This window comes from Hippoglossus hippoglossus, chromosome 17, assembly GCF_009819705.1.
Source record: "Hippoglossus hippoglossus isolate fHipHip1 chromosome 17, fHipHip1.pri, whole genome shotgun sequence".
In the NCBI taxonomy this organism is placed as follows: domain Eukaryota; kingdom Metazoa; phylum Chordata; class Actinopteri; order Pleuronectiformes; family Pleuronectidae; genus Hippoglossus; species Hippoglossus hippoglossus.
The window spans coordinates 4,536,640-4,549,910 of record NC_047167.1 but is presented as its reverse complement, the minus strand read 5'-3'; the positions used below and the strand labels follow the sequence as shown (position 1 = coordinate 4,549,910).

The following is a 13,271-nucleotide window of genomic DNA, read 5'->3' as shown; positions in this document are numbered from 1 at the left end:
TTGCTTTGTGTAGTGAGAACAACAACAATGGCGGAGACGTGTTTGCTAAAATGTGACGTGTGATGTTTCCGGTTTGTCTGTGTCTCATCCGGGTCCAGGTCCAGGTCCAGGTCCAGGTCCAGGTCCAACGCTGTGTCCCTTGCTGTAATTGTGGATCTCAGATGGTGGAATAGATTTACTACGATGTGAAACAAAGTTTGTCTTTTGGACGGCATAAAGCAGTAAGTCTAACGAGGTGTGGACCTAACCCCTAACCCTAAAAACAACTTTTCCTGTACTTTTCTTTTTTACCCTTATAGATGCCTCACTAAAAGTTGTGATAGTGAATAAAATCACATTGTTGTTTGCTTGCGACGTGAAGGTTTGGGTCGGATTTGGACATTACATCACAAGAGACATCCCATTTCACAATCAGTTGTACCAGTTGAGCGGAGAATAAGCTCAATAAGCAAGTTGACATCTGGGCCTGGCAATGCTTGTTTGAGCGTTTGTTGTCATTTTTGTGTTCACGTCCGAACAGAAAAGAGGGCAAAATATCTAAGTGTTCAAATCTGAGCAGCAAATAGCGTAAAGCGATAACTGTACCTGGGTCCCAGCTCGTCCTCGCACCTCCAGGTGAATTCACCGAAGCTCTCGTAGCGCTGGTTGTAGTGGTAGAGCACGCGGTGCAGCGTGGGGGCGCCCAGGTCCATCAGAGTGTTGTAGGCCGTCTGCTGCTCCTTCCCACTGGTGTAGCCGTTGAACAGGTTATAGATCTTGTCGGCTATTTCTGGAAGGATAAAGATAATCAGAGGTCAGCGACTTTAAGCGACGCTCACTCCATGCGGTATCACGGAAGCTGCAGATGAGTATGAAGTAATGGTGGATGTCAGTAAACAGCTTACTCGTGTTGAACTGAACTGCTCTGTTGGTGCTACTGGATACCGAACAATCCTCCAGAGAAGAGGAAGGAAGAAGATCTAATGTTACTGACTCAGCTTTCTTTGGACAGGACAATACTTGCTGCTATTTTGGAGACGCTGTTTGGGCTTGATGTGCTTCTTCCCCTGGGTGGAGAATGTTTCCGTCCACTAATACTCTGCATCATAATTTATGTCCATAAATAGTGTAAATCAGCCCTGTAGCCAGAGGAAACATAGTTCCCTGATGGGCATCTGGTTCTCCTGGCCCATTTTTTTTGCAATAAAAAATAAAGGGATAATAATAGAACTATTGTCAATCTTTCCATTGTTTTTTTTATAACTATATTGCGAGAGGTACTTGCATACACTTACTGTAAACACTGTTTGTCCTGTTACTTGAAAATCAACTTTGGGAGGTTGAAGTGCACATGCATTAATGACTGTGTTATTTTATGATGTCTGCAACAGACAAACAACAAACTGTGCCTTCAAATGAGATATAACAATATTGTATTTGGTCATTTAAAACATGAGGAAAATTCATGTAACCAATTCAATTTCCCTTAAGAATCATGGAAACATATCTGTCATGCAAAACATGTTAGTAACTGTGGCATATGTTGACATTTTCTTCTTTCCTGTATCACTATCACCTCAAGCGTATGTTCCATGCTCAAAATTGAATCTCTGTGAGCCACCTGCGACCAGGACTGAAAGATGAGTCACCCCTCCGACTTTAGTCTGCGTCCCTTTCCTCACCTTGAGCTTTGACGTCATCCACAGTTGGACACGGAGTTTTGATGGTGACCTCACTGGGACTGGAACGGCGCCCTGTGTTGTCTACTGCCCACAGCCGGAACCTTCACACATATAAACACACACACACACACACACACACACACACACACACACACACACACACACACACACACACACACACACACACACACAAACGGCTGAGTTATATCAAATATAAATAAAAATCCAATGATCGTGAGTGATAAAGTGTTTTTCAGTAAGGATTTCTCTTCAAAACAAAAACCCAGTCACTTGTATGTGCGGTGATGGAGTTTGATGAATCTGCTGAAGCAACATTACATCAGCAGCAGCAAACATCTGACAGCTGCCTGTGGTTCCTGCTGCTGTGAATTCAATTTGAAGAGTCCCCTCGGCGGAGATGAGAGCCTGCGTTATCAATACAGAGCTTTCACTGACAGGCACATCTCCACAGAGATCATCAGCTGTCACTGAAGGGATATCCCCACCTAGTGGCCACACAGGATCTTGCATTGTCCTGCAGCATCAAGGAACGAGGCAGCCACTCATACGGTGGTAAGAGAACGCGTCTGTGACAAAAGAGACGTTCATGCTACAGACTTCAGACTTCAACCTTTTCAAACTGAGCTGTTTTGAAATATATTGATTTTCAATCGAATCTATATATCTATTGATCTATATATTTATCTATATATTTATTTATTACAGCTTTTAAAGAAATTGCACTTTGAGTGTTTGTCAGTATTTTTCTCGTAATTGCCCTAAACCAAATTGCTTCGGGATTAATAAAGTTGTATTGTATTGTCTTGTCTTGTATTGTATTGTATTGCACAGTATTGCATTTTATTGTATTGTATTGAATTATACTGTTTTGTATTTATATAGTATTGTACAGTATTGTATTGTATTGCATAAATTGTATTATCTTGTATTACATTGTTTTGTATTGTATTGCATATATTGTATTGTATTGCATTGTCTTGTAACTACTTGTATTACATTGTTTTGTATTGTATTGCATATATTGTATTGTATTGCATTGTCTTGTATAGTATTGCACAGTATTGCATATATTGCATTGCATTGCATTGTACTGTACTGTACTGTACTGCATTGTGTAGTATTGTTACACATCTTAAAAGACTTCAGATGCGGTTGCAGACTATGGGTTTCATGTTTTGTTAACACATACGAAACTATCTCTCCAAAGGCCTGTGCACTGCTCTGCAGGGAGAGATGAGGCCTCAGCTCGCAGAGATGAATGGGCTGCCAGGCAGGACAGAGAGAGCAGAAGCACCAGTGATGCTGGTATGAAAAGGGCATGTGTAGCCACTCAGTCAGCCCACATACATCTAAACTGTTTGGAGAGGCTCTATCCTCGGGCCACTTGCCCCCCTTTTTTTATATTTGCTTTATACTCTCTTTCCATCTGTGTTTTGCTCTTGATCTTTCTCTTCCCTCCTTTTCTTTCTTTGTCTCTCCTCAAAACTTTCTTTCGCTGTCTTCTGCTTTTCTTTCTCCACGCTACCTTTCTCTTCCTCCTCTCTTGCTCGGGCTTCACTCCTGGCAAGCTGTAGTTGAGATAAGTGTCAGCATGTGTATGAGAGCATCCGGTGTGTCCGTGTGTGCGTGTGTGTGTGTGTGTGTGTGTGTGTGTGTGTGTGTGTGTGTGTGTGTGTGTGTGTGGGCTTGAACAGCGTCTTGTTCACTGAATCACATTGTTAAACTTCTTTTCTCTGCAGACTCATATACCAAACCATTTAGCATGGAATGAAATCGGCCTTTTTCTTGTCTTACTTTTATGTCATTGTGGGAACAAACATTATTCTAGAGTCAAATTATTATTTCTGTGATCTATACAACACTTTATACTAGACCAAAAACTGACCTTCACTGTAACACCTACTATTTTTGTACTGATGGAAGAGATGAACTTACAGCGGGCAGGTTTCTGACAGGAAATGAAATGTGTGCAGTGTGAGACATCAATCAACCTGTGACTTTGAAATGACATTTAAACTTCGCAAGGAGAAAAACAAGTTTAAAAAAAAAAAAGATCATTTTCAAGCTCTGAAGAGCTCCTTCATTTTATTTGTGCAATGCATTGTTTAATGATAGTGTCCATTGAAAGTACATTCAAAAGTTCTATGAATATTCCTTTTGTGACTTTTCCACAGTGAACGGATATTATGTATATTGTGAAAATGGGACATTTCTGACTGCACCAACACAAATATAGCAACAGTACAGAAACTTCTATTAGTAGAGATTTGGACTGATGTCCAGTGGCTTGTTCAATTATCAGGTTGTTTAGTTCTCATGTTGATGGAGAAACAAAAGAGAAACTTACATGTACGTGGTGTCAGGTTCCAGGCAGCGAATGATCATACTGACTGAAGAGGACAGCAGGTTGGGGATGTCCCCCAGCATCACACATGGAGACCTGGCCCCAGACAAGATGTCGTCCACAAAGCTCAGTAAGGTTTCTGCAGCAGAGAAAAAGACAGGGGTACGCTCCCATTGAGAAGAATTTCATAAAATGGTTCATGCATATTTTAAGAAAATGCAACTGGAGGTTAATTGAATCAATAGCTCAGGGTTGCAAAAGAATCTGTCATAAAATAAATAGTGATTTAGCCATTTGAATCAGGTTTCTGCTGTTTACCAAATCAGACGGTTGGGCAACTGTTTTAAAAAAACAAACAGACAATTTAGCAAATTCAAGTTTTTAAACTACTCTGAAGTAAGGTGAGGACAGTCGCTCTACACTTCACCCGGGGCAACTGACGTACAGTATGTGAAGCACAGGCGCATGTCTGTTATTTGAAAGGGCTGATAAAAATAACATTAGACATGGCTCTCTGCTCTGTAAACAGACATCTCACCAAAATGCAAAACAGATGAGCATTGCTTTGCTCTACCACAAGACACACTAAGTACATTACATCTACTTCAATTGCTGTTTCGCTGAGTTCTGCTGGTGGTGAGGACAAAACCTGGGTTGATTTTTTTTTTTTGTCCCTTTCTTGAGGCAGAGATTCAGTCAGTGTGTCAACCATTAGTAAAAATGTCTCCCCGATGTGCAACAATGAGATTTAATTGATAAACTGATCAGATGCCGGTGTTAAGGCATCAGGTTCTGGATCAGACCTGCCCAGAGAAAGAAATACCACAGTTGAACTTCATTCTGAGCGATGTAAAAAGAACAGCGGGTTTCTGTGACCCACTGATGCAGCTCTACACACGCTGTCCATTCACAGTCTTCCAATTTACTGTGGATGTTGAAGGGCACCTTGGCAGAAGATGTTGACGGAAAATAATTCTCTCTTCTCTTCACCTCCTACAGGAGATTTACAGCACCAACGTTTCAGCTAAAAGTTTTCTCCCACCTCTTGGTTTTATCTCTCCCACTTTTTGCAAGATCCTTGTCTGTACTGACCAAAACAATCCTGATGCCATCTCCTGGGTTGTACATATAACAATTCCTCACATTAGGCAGGCATCAAAACCTTAAAAGCCCAATAAAATAAAGTAGATAGTCCTGTGCAAAATATAATCACAGTGTTCTTTTTTAAGTTTCCAATTGGAACATGATTATAAAAGAAATCTTGGAAGGAGAATTGTTGGGGTTATTTTTCTTCCAGCATTGCAAAAAAATGCAAAATAAATCATTTATGCAATTATAAATGGTAAAAGGACTATTTGTAAAGCACTATTTTCAGTCTTGTCAACTTTCTTTATTTCGGTGTTAACACACATAGTATCGAATGAAAATCAGAATCATACCGAAAAAACAAAACAAACCAATAAAACTAGAAGGGCACTCAGTAGAGCACATACCTCCACCAACCAGCCCCCTTTATGAAACCTCATATAAATTCACTAGATCAGAATTTCTATTCAGATCTGCACCAAATTACACACATAATATATCATGAATATCAGTCCCTTAAACAAGATCCTTATTCCCATTATTCTCTGAGAAATCAAAGAAAACCCTGGATTAGGCGGACCTGGATCCGCCCCCTCACCCAGGTCTGCACCAACATTTTATGAGCGCTTCCCTGACCCATTCCACATCGGTCCAACAAGTTTCGTGATAATCCATCCAGTAGTTTTTGTGTTATCATGCTGAAAATCTGGCATTTTTTACACCCCATAAAGTTTTTTTGCCATCTATCTAAGCATGAAAAACGAAGTCCAGCTTTTTATAGTCTTTAGCCACATTCTGGATTTGCCACTGGATTCACCTGAGCCTCGCACATGAAAGGGAAGGAACCCTGTGACCTCCCCCTGCTCTGGGCTCCCTTCCTGCAGCTCAGGCTGGTGGTGACACGTGCAGTCAGTTATGTTTTCCCAGCTGGCACTGCGTACGTCAAAAGGGCATTTGGCCACCGGGGTGTGTGTTTCACTGTGAAGAGGAAAAACCCTCCGCTCGGAAAAGTCAAGACTGTGTGTGTATGCAAAGGTGTGCGAAGTGATGGGCGCTCTGAGGTGGTCATCTGTGACCCTCCTCTGCACAAGTAGTGCCTGTCTGTGTGTATTTGCACTGTATGTGTGTGTGAAGTGATGGATGCTCTAGCGGAGATCACCTGTGCCTTTCTTCTACAAGAGCTCTGCCTCTGTGTGTGTGTGTGTGTGTAAATATGCACATGTGTGAGTGACGGGCGCTCTAAGGTGGTCATCTGCGTCTTCCCTGTCAACCCCAGCTTGTGTCACCAGCTGCTAAACTGCAGGCCAAGTGCCCCGGAGGAAGCCTGAGGATGAAAAAAAAAGGTGTGTAGAAGCTGTCAGAGCGAGGTGTTTACCCAGCGCAGAGGCCGACACACGAGTGAAAGGTATAAACAGGGCTGGAGACGCAAATGAAAAGTGACATTGTGAGGCTTTGCACTTAGCATATTAATTGCGAAGCCGGTTGGAATATCTGTCTCGTGTGTAAGGAGGCATATAAAAAGGAAACAGTGTTTGAAATCTCAGCGGAGCAGACAGGTTAAAAGCACAGTATGTCGAGTAATTCTCTGAATATCTGAGCGGGTCGAGTTCTACATAGGAAAATGCACCCAACATCAATCTTCCAATGCCCTTAAGGTCTGTCCAAGCATCCCTACATTAGAAATGGAGTTAATATTAGTGAATATATGAACTACTTTATAATGCAACAAACGTGTTTACCACAAATGTCTCGTAATGCAGGCCCTCGTGAGGCTAAGTCAAACATATTTAAATGCTTTAAACAGTGCGGATGTGATGGGGATTGATGTTCGCTCATTTTCAGTCCAGTCTGGGACTAGAAGCAAATTGGAGAAAGCAGCATGGGAGCAATTTGTTTTCCTTTTCATTTAATTTCCAGCTGCAGTAGAAAGCGACAAACCAGTTCACCATAAACAATTATTCTTGGTGTTGACTGAAACAAAATGCTCACAACATTTTTCAAATATCTGATGACCAAAAATAATAAAAGATTATCATTGATTTCAACAAGTATAAAATGTCCATGATTCTCATGACAGTGGCAGAAATACAAAAAAAAAATCACATGAAGGGGAAAGAAGTATTTTGATCAAAATGCAAAACATCTATTAACAATGGCACAAAAAGTACCTGTCCTTGTCCAACCAGTCATACAACTTGAGGACCAATGCCTTTGTGTGTTTGTGAGGACAGTTTTACAGAGTAAGATTTCAGATTTTTGTGGTTTAACAAAACTGAGGTCTTATCATACTTTAGCCTTAATTACAATTCTTAAAGGTAGGGTTGGTAAGTTGTTTCTGAAACACTTTCATTTAGTTTTTTTAAACCTTATATCCTGATAGCCAAAAATAAATAATGTCCTCTAAAAAAAAGAAAAGAAAACTGAAACTGTGTCTGTTGACTTGGCAGGACTGGAATGAACAAATAAGAATGCATTCACTGCGCGTTCCCCAGTCTTACACCGCTGAGGCAGAGACGACAGTACGAAGTCAGCTCCAAACTCTGTCTAAGGCAATGGTGCTAGAGACAACTTACAGGCCGTCAGACTATCAGAAAGGTTGTGAATAAATCCTGGTGTTAGACTCTATTTTGGAGAAGAATAACAAAGGCAAAAGGTCAACTTATAACCCAAACAGTTATTGTAAACATCAATCACAGTCAGAGCCTGAATCCTCTGCTTCAGCTTTGATCGACTACTTGAACTAGATATGCACAAACATTTTTCCATGCAGTGATGGATTATTGCAGACAAATAATGTGCACTTGTTGTCTCCAAATGAAGTGGTTTACACATTCTGGATAAACCCCTGGCTAGTTACAATCTGGCTGATCATCTAACTGCTCATATTTCTCGCCCTTTCAGACTTCATTTTAGCGAAGTTGATGCGCTCCCAGATCGCATCAATTTTTTGAGCGAAGTCTACTAAAATGATTTCCAAAAGCCCAAAGCATGAGACCCCAACTTGGGATAAACAGGAACTTTCCTTTCGAAAATCTGTCCAGAAAAACCATTATATTGCTCTCCTGAACCATATTGCACATTTGACTTCACCTCAAACACTGATGTCAAGGAACATGCTTCGCCTTTGGCAGTGTCAAATGGACTGTGATTAGAAAATTGTTAGCCAAGTACAGATGGATGATCCATTCTCACACATTCACATCCCTTTCAGCTCCCACTCTCAAACTGCCTTCGCACATGGTGTAAAGTTGTGCAGGAGGAGGAGGAGGAGGAGGAGGGGGAGGCTGGCATGAAATGTCCTTGAAGGCTTTAATAAGACTAAGCTCTAACACAACAAAATAAGCCCATCAAAACACCGAACTGGTGTAGATACAAGTGTCTGAAAACAGGAATATAACTTTGAACCTTTGGATCTCCAAAGTCTGAGGTGGACTAAGACACATAACATTTTTTCTTTGTGGGTTCAGGTGCTCACATCCACTTTTTTATCCGTCCAATCTTTCCTACTAGCCTTCTCAATAAACCGCCTAAAGCAGCAGAACTGCAGCACACAGCCTGTTAAAAATAGTTTGAGGAACCCCGCTATACACTGTCATGCCGAGAGGAATGCTTGATGTGGGTGGCCTGCTGGCCAGCAGCGCAGGGAGCACACCTAATTCCACTATAACAAATATCTCAGTCAAAGGGGACGTTTAACACTGAACGCTGTGTGCTGCCATGGCATTTATGGACATGACTCAACACCACAGAAGTAGAGAAAAAAGCGCATAGACAAAATGTTTTTCTAGTGTGCTGATTGCTGACATACAGCTAATAAATAAGACTTCTGGAAGTGAATGAGAAGTGCACCCTTGATGGCTGCTGACTTGGCCAGTTTGTGAGGGTTACAGTGAACTTGAAAATTCTTAAGAAAACAGTATGTGAAGAATTCTGACCTTTTGGATTTGCATGTATCTTTCTCACCTGATTATTTCATCTGCAGCTTGATTCCTGAGACATTTTGTCATTATGAATCTCAGCCCAGGTTGAAAATAGCTCCCCCGCCAATTTATTATGAATCCACATCCACTTGATAGTTTCATAAAACTTCTGAGAAACAACTTTGACCGAGCAAGAATACCTTTGAATTAATGTGAGCCACAAGTCATTTTTCCTCATAACATGGTTTACAATGCAATTATCAGTAAAAATCCACATAATCTACACTGCTTAACATTTATTCAGATACAATTTGTGATAAAAGAGAAATATGACTTTAATATAGTGAAGGGATTACAAATTGTGGCAAAGCAGTAGCCAAATGACATTTTGAATCAGAAAGAAAATGAAGGTTTGATGATTTATGCCATCCTGGAAGTGACAACTGTTGGCAATAAAAATGAGCACACTTTTTATTTATCAAAAAGTACTAAAATATATTTGAACAGGCTGTACTCCCCACCATCTGAGGAACACAATCTTGCATTTCATTTCTACAGCCCTGGCCAGCCGGCTTATCCTGAGATGACATTGGTAGACTTTGAAAGGTTCCACTGGGAAATGCTGCAAATCTCTCGATTTAGAAAAATCAGTAAATTTGGCCGCGGCAGGAAATTCTATCCTGATAGTGGATGGGCATCAAAGATCTCCGGCAGCCACCATGGGAGATACTGTGAACGTGGAACTTAAAGCATGAAATTGAAATAAAATGTTGCTTATTTTGAAATTTACGGTTAAAGGCAAAGATCTGTTTGTGAGCGCAGGCTGTCAAATCAATTGAAAATCAGAACAACATCCATAAAATTTCACTTTCTTGCATGCCACAGTTAGACTAAGAACTTCCAATTCACGCCTTTGATGTGGATCAGCAGTTGAGTGCTCTGGACCGGCTCCAATTGGCTGTGGGTGACATCTTGAAAAAATGATGAATAATAACAGCACTAGTAATTTGTTTATTAAAGCCAATAACCAAACAGCATGATTGCCCAATCATAGCTTAGCAACCAAAGCTCTGCACGTCAAAGCATTGTGAATGACGCTTTAACAAGAACAATACTTTTTATATGAAAAGTTGGGAGTTGTGTCTTTTTTTTTATGAATTTACGAGACCAAAAACACAAGAGAAAATGGATTAATATTAGCTATTAGCATATTAGCTAACTAGCTTACCACCTACAATGATAACCAAGTGTTGTTTTTACAAAGGCAATGGGGAATTCATTCTCTAAGTACATTATACATCATAGACTGAATGTAAAGATGGACAACAAGACAGCTCCACAAAAGTGAGGCCAAAGGGTTTTGATCAGTATAGGTAAGAAACCCTGCCTCTCTCAAGTTTGTGGATGGGACATGGGCCGGACTAAAAAGTCAATTCACACAAATACATTTTTCTCAAATATTTTTTGTCAAAGTAGTTCTTATCACACTGATGTGTTTAAATTCAAGTTCAAATTTTTCCAGTAAGTTTGGTTTTATTCGCTTATTTGATGTTACAAAAACTAGGTGAAACGTCACGATTGACGGCTGAGATTGGCTCGCAATTGGTCGAGGGAAAGTTTTGGTGGGACCTATATCCTCCAACGTCTACTGTGCAGTCTAGCACTAAATCACTTTTTCAGCACAAGATGGCAGCATTAGTATCCCTAATATTTTGGCTAAACTTAATGATATTGTAAGAAAGTGGAGCCACGTCATCAATAATCACATGTGGCATCGACAATACCTCTTCAAAATTGGGATAGCCAAGCCAAAAATGCATTAGACATTGCTTTGTTTGCCAAACTAATTGGTTTTCCCTGATCCTCAGATCCTTTCCAGTTGTCACTTACTGCCAATTCCCTGCAATGCATGAACTATGCTGCTCTTGTCTCCTACATGGGTCACCACAAACTCTTTGGACATGCTATTATAACACTGCACTCGCAATATATCATGTATGTAGCTATCAAGTGCTTATTTAAAAAAACCTTAACAAGGTTGTGGACATTTCTCATCTCAGCTGAAAACCCCTTTTTGCCAGCTAGAAATCAGAATCCAGCTTCTGTTTACTTCTATGTAAAATACTTTCCTGCTCTGCTGGTTTATAGAGTACTTTGTTGGTGTTATATCTGTCTCCTTTCCCCAGCTTTCTGGCTTGTGTTCTGAATGCATTTGCGTATGTGTTTTAATGTCCCAGTTTGAGCCTCTGCTTAACAAGTTCTACTTTCATTTCAGTGTATTTTCCCAACTTCATTTGACTTCTATTGGGCTTCTGGCTGAAACATGTCCTCCTGGTCTCTGGTCAGCTGAATGAGATTGTGCTGCTGTGTTTTGTGACATCCTCACATTGCCTGGAGAGGTGCACATCTGTCTCGAATGCTTGTTGACAGGCTGTGTATTTGTTGTGTGGCCTCTTAAGTTCCTGGCCTCCCTCCCTGCTGAGACCGCTGGCCTGTCCCCACTGTCTGTATTTTCAGTAGACTGTATTTTTTGAGCCACAGTTGACCATGGAGGTGGTATTGTTTTGTCCCAGTGTTGTGTTGGGCTGTGTTTTCTGAAATTTCAATGTTTTTTATTTTTTCCATGTGCAAATTGAAACTGAGCAGAAAAACACGAGGATGGAAATGCAATTAGTGAGTGTTACCTACACTGACCCAACACCAACTAGGACCAAAGGCATGATCAAATTATTTGTCTTTTCCAAAAATGGATTGATATTGCGCCGAGTAAATCCAAGTCCCATATGCAGAGAAATAAGACGACACACACCACACAGATTGTGGAGATCCAATTTTAGAGTGGGAGAGCCACAACGCTGAGGAACTTGTCATTCAGCTGGAGTTGTTTACCCTCAACATTCTTAACGTATGATTGGTTGGAAAAATCAAGGATTGCCAGGAGACTGATGTGAGTTATGGGATGTCTCACCTTTTGAAGCTCTGCCTGCTGTTGTCAGTTCAGTTGTGCAAGCTGGGAGCCTTAGTGTGCCTGTGAGTGTGTGTGAGTGTGTGTGTGTCTGTTTTTCTCAGCTTCTTAATCGAAAGGACAGGTGTTTTAATGATGACAATGCTTTTACTCTGGCTTCTTAATGCCTATCAGACATTAGATACTCTCATATACTGCAGAAGTACATTTACGTTTACTTTTCTGCAGACAATTCTATAGATGACAACATAATTATAATTACATAAAGATCTTTGTCTTTGGACAAAACCAGCTGGAGTAGCTGCTCCAGTCTCTAAGCTTAGCCAGGCTAATCACATCCTTACTCCAGCTCTCTACAGGGTGATATCAGTCTTCTTATCCAACCCTTAGAATGTAAGCAAATAAGCATATTTCACATTATATTTTAATAGCATTAGCAAAAAGCTAATATGACCGGTATTTTAAATAAAGTTTATATAGTTGTGTGACTCTTGCTTGAGCTATGGAAAACATGGAATTTAAATGCAATACGAGTCCTGGAGGCATGGAAGCAATTTGTATCACTCAAAACTACAATGAAAATGTTATAGAAATACACTCAGTAGCTAAAACTATTGTAGAATGAAGTCCTACCTTCATTAGACCAAAATGGCAACTAGGTTGTAGCTAGCTCGTCCAAAACTTGAATACAAGTGGCAAACTAATTATTTTCTTACACTATGATTCCACCATATCTCACAATGAAAGCACTCTTCCACTAAAACAGGAGTCAGGTTTAGAGAGGAAACTATCATGAACTTGATGAACCGAGAGAGGTGCGAGAGAGAGAGACAGAGAGAGGGAGCAAACGGGACGTTTACAGAGCAACGCCACACACACACACACACACACACACACACACACACACACACACACACAATCATGCACAAACACTGATGCTGCATACAAAGGTAAACCCTTGAGCTTAAATGCAGCAGGTTTCACTACGGGTTGCCTGGGATTTCATCCACTTCGGCTAAAGTAGACAGCTTCCTTGTAACTAGCTGTAATTGGCAGTCACGCAAACACACACACACACACACACATAAACACATACACACAAAATTGGCAGCGAAACCTTTCACAAACAACATCTGGGATTGGTTGTCTACCTTCCCATTGAATAAAGAGACCAGCAACACAGCAACAGCAACAGATCACCCACAAACCCTTCACTGTTGTTTCTTGGCACTTAAACGCTGGTCACAACCACTACCAGATCATGACGACTGGCC

At 40.7% G+C, this 13,271-nt stretch overlaps 1 protein-coding gene across 12 annotated transcripts in view; it reads right to left on the bottom strand.

The window, feature by feature from the left end:
• Positions 1-13,271, bottom strand: part of astn1 (astrotactin 1) — a 428,500-nt gene that overhangs the window by 15,346 nt on the left and 399,883 nt on the right. For all 12 annotated transcript variants that reach the window (XM_034614559.1, XM_034614557.1, XM_034614568.1 and 9 more), the window contains 3 exons: positions 4,030-4,165; positions 1,662-1,762; positions 586-769 (listed from right to left, as the gene is read on the bottom strand). In XM_034614559.1, the coding sequence (XP_034470450.1) occupies positions 586-769; positions 1,662-1,762; positions 4,030-4,165 (421 nt within the window). The remainder of the gene's footprint in view (positions 1-585; positions 770-1,661; positions 1,763-4,029; positions 4,166-13,271) is intronic.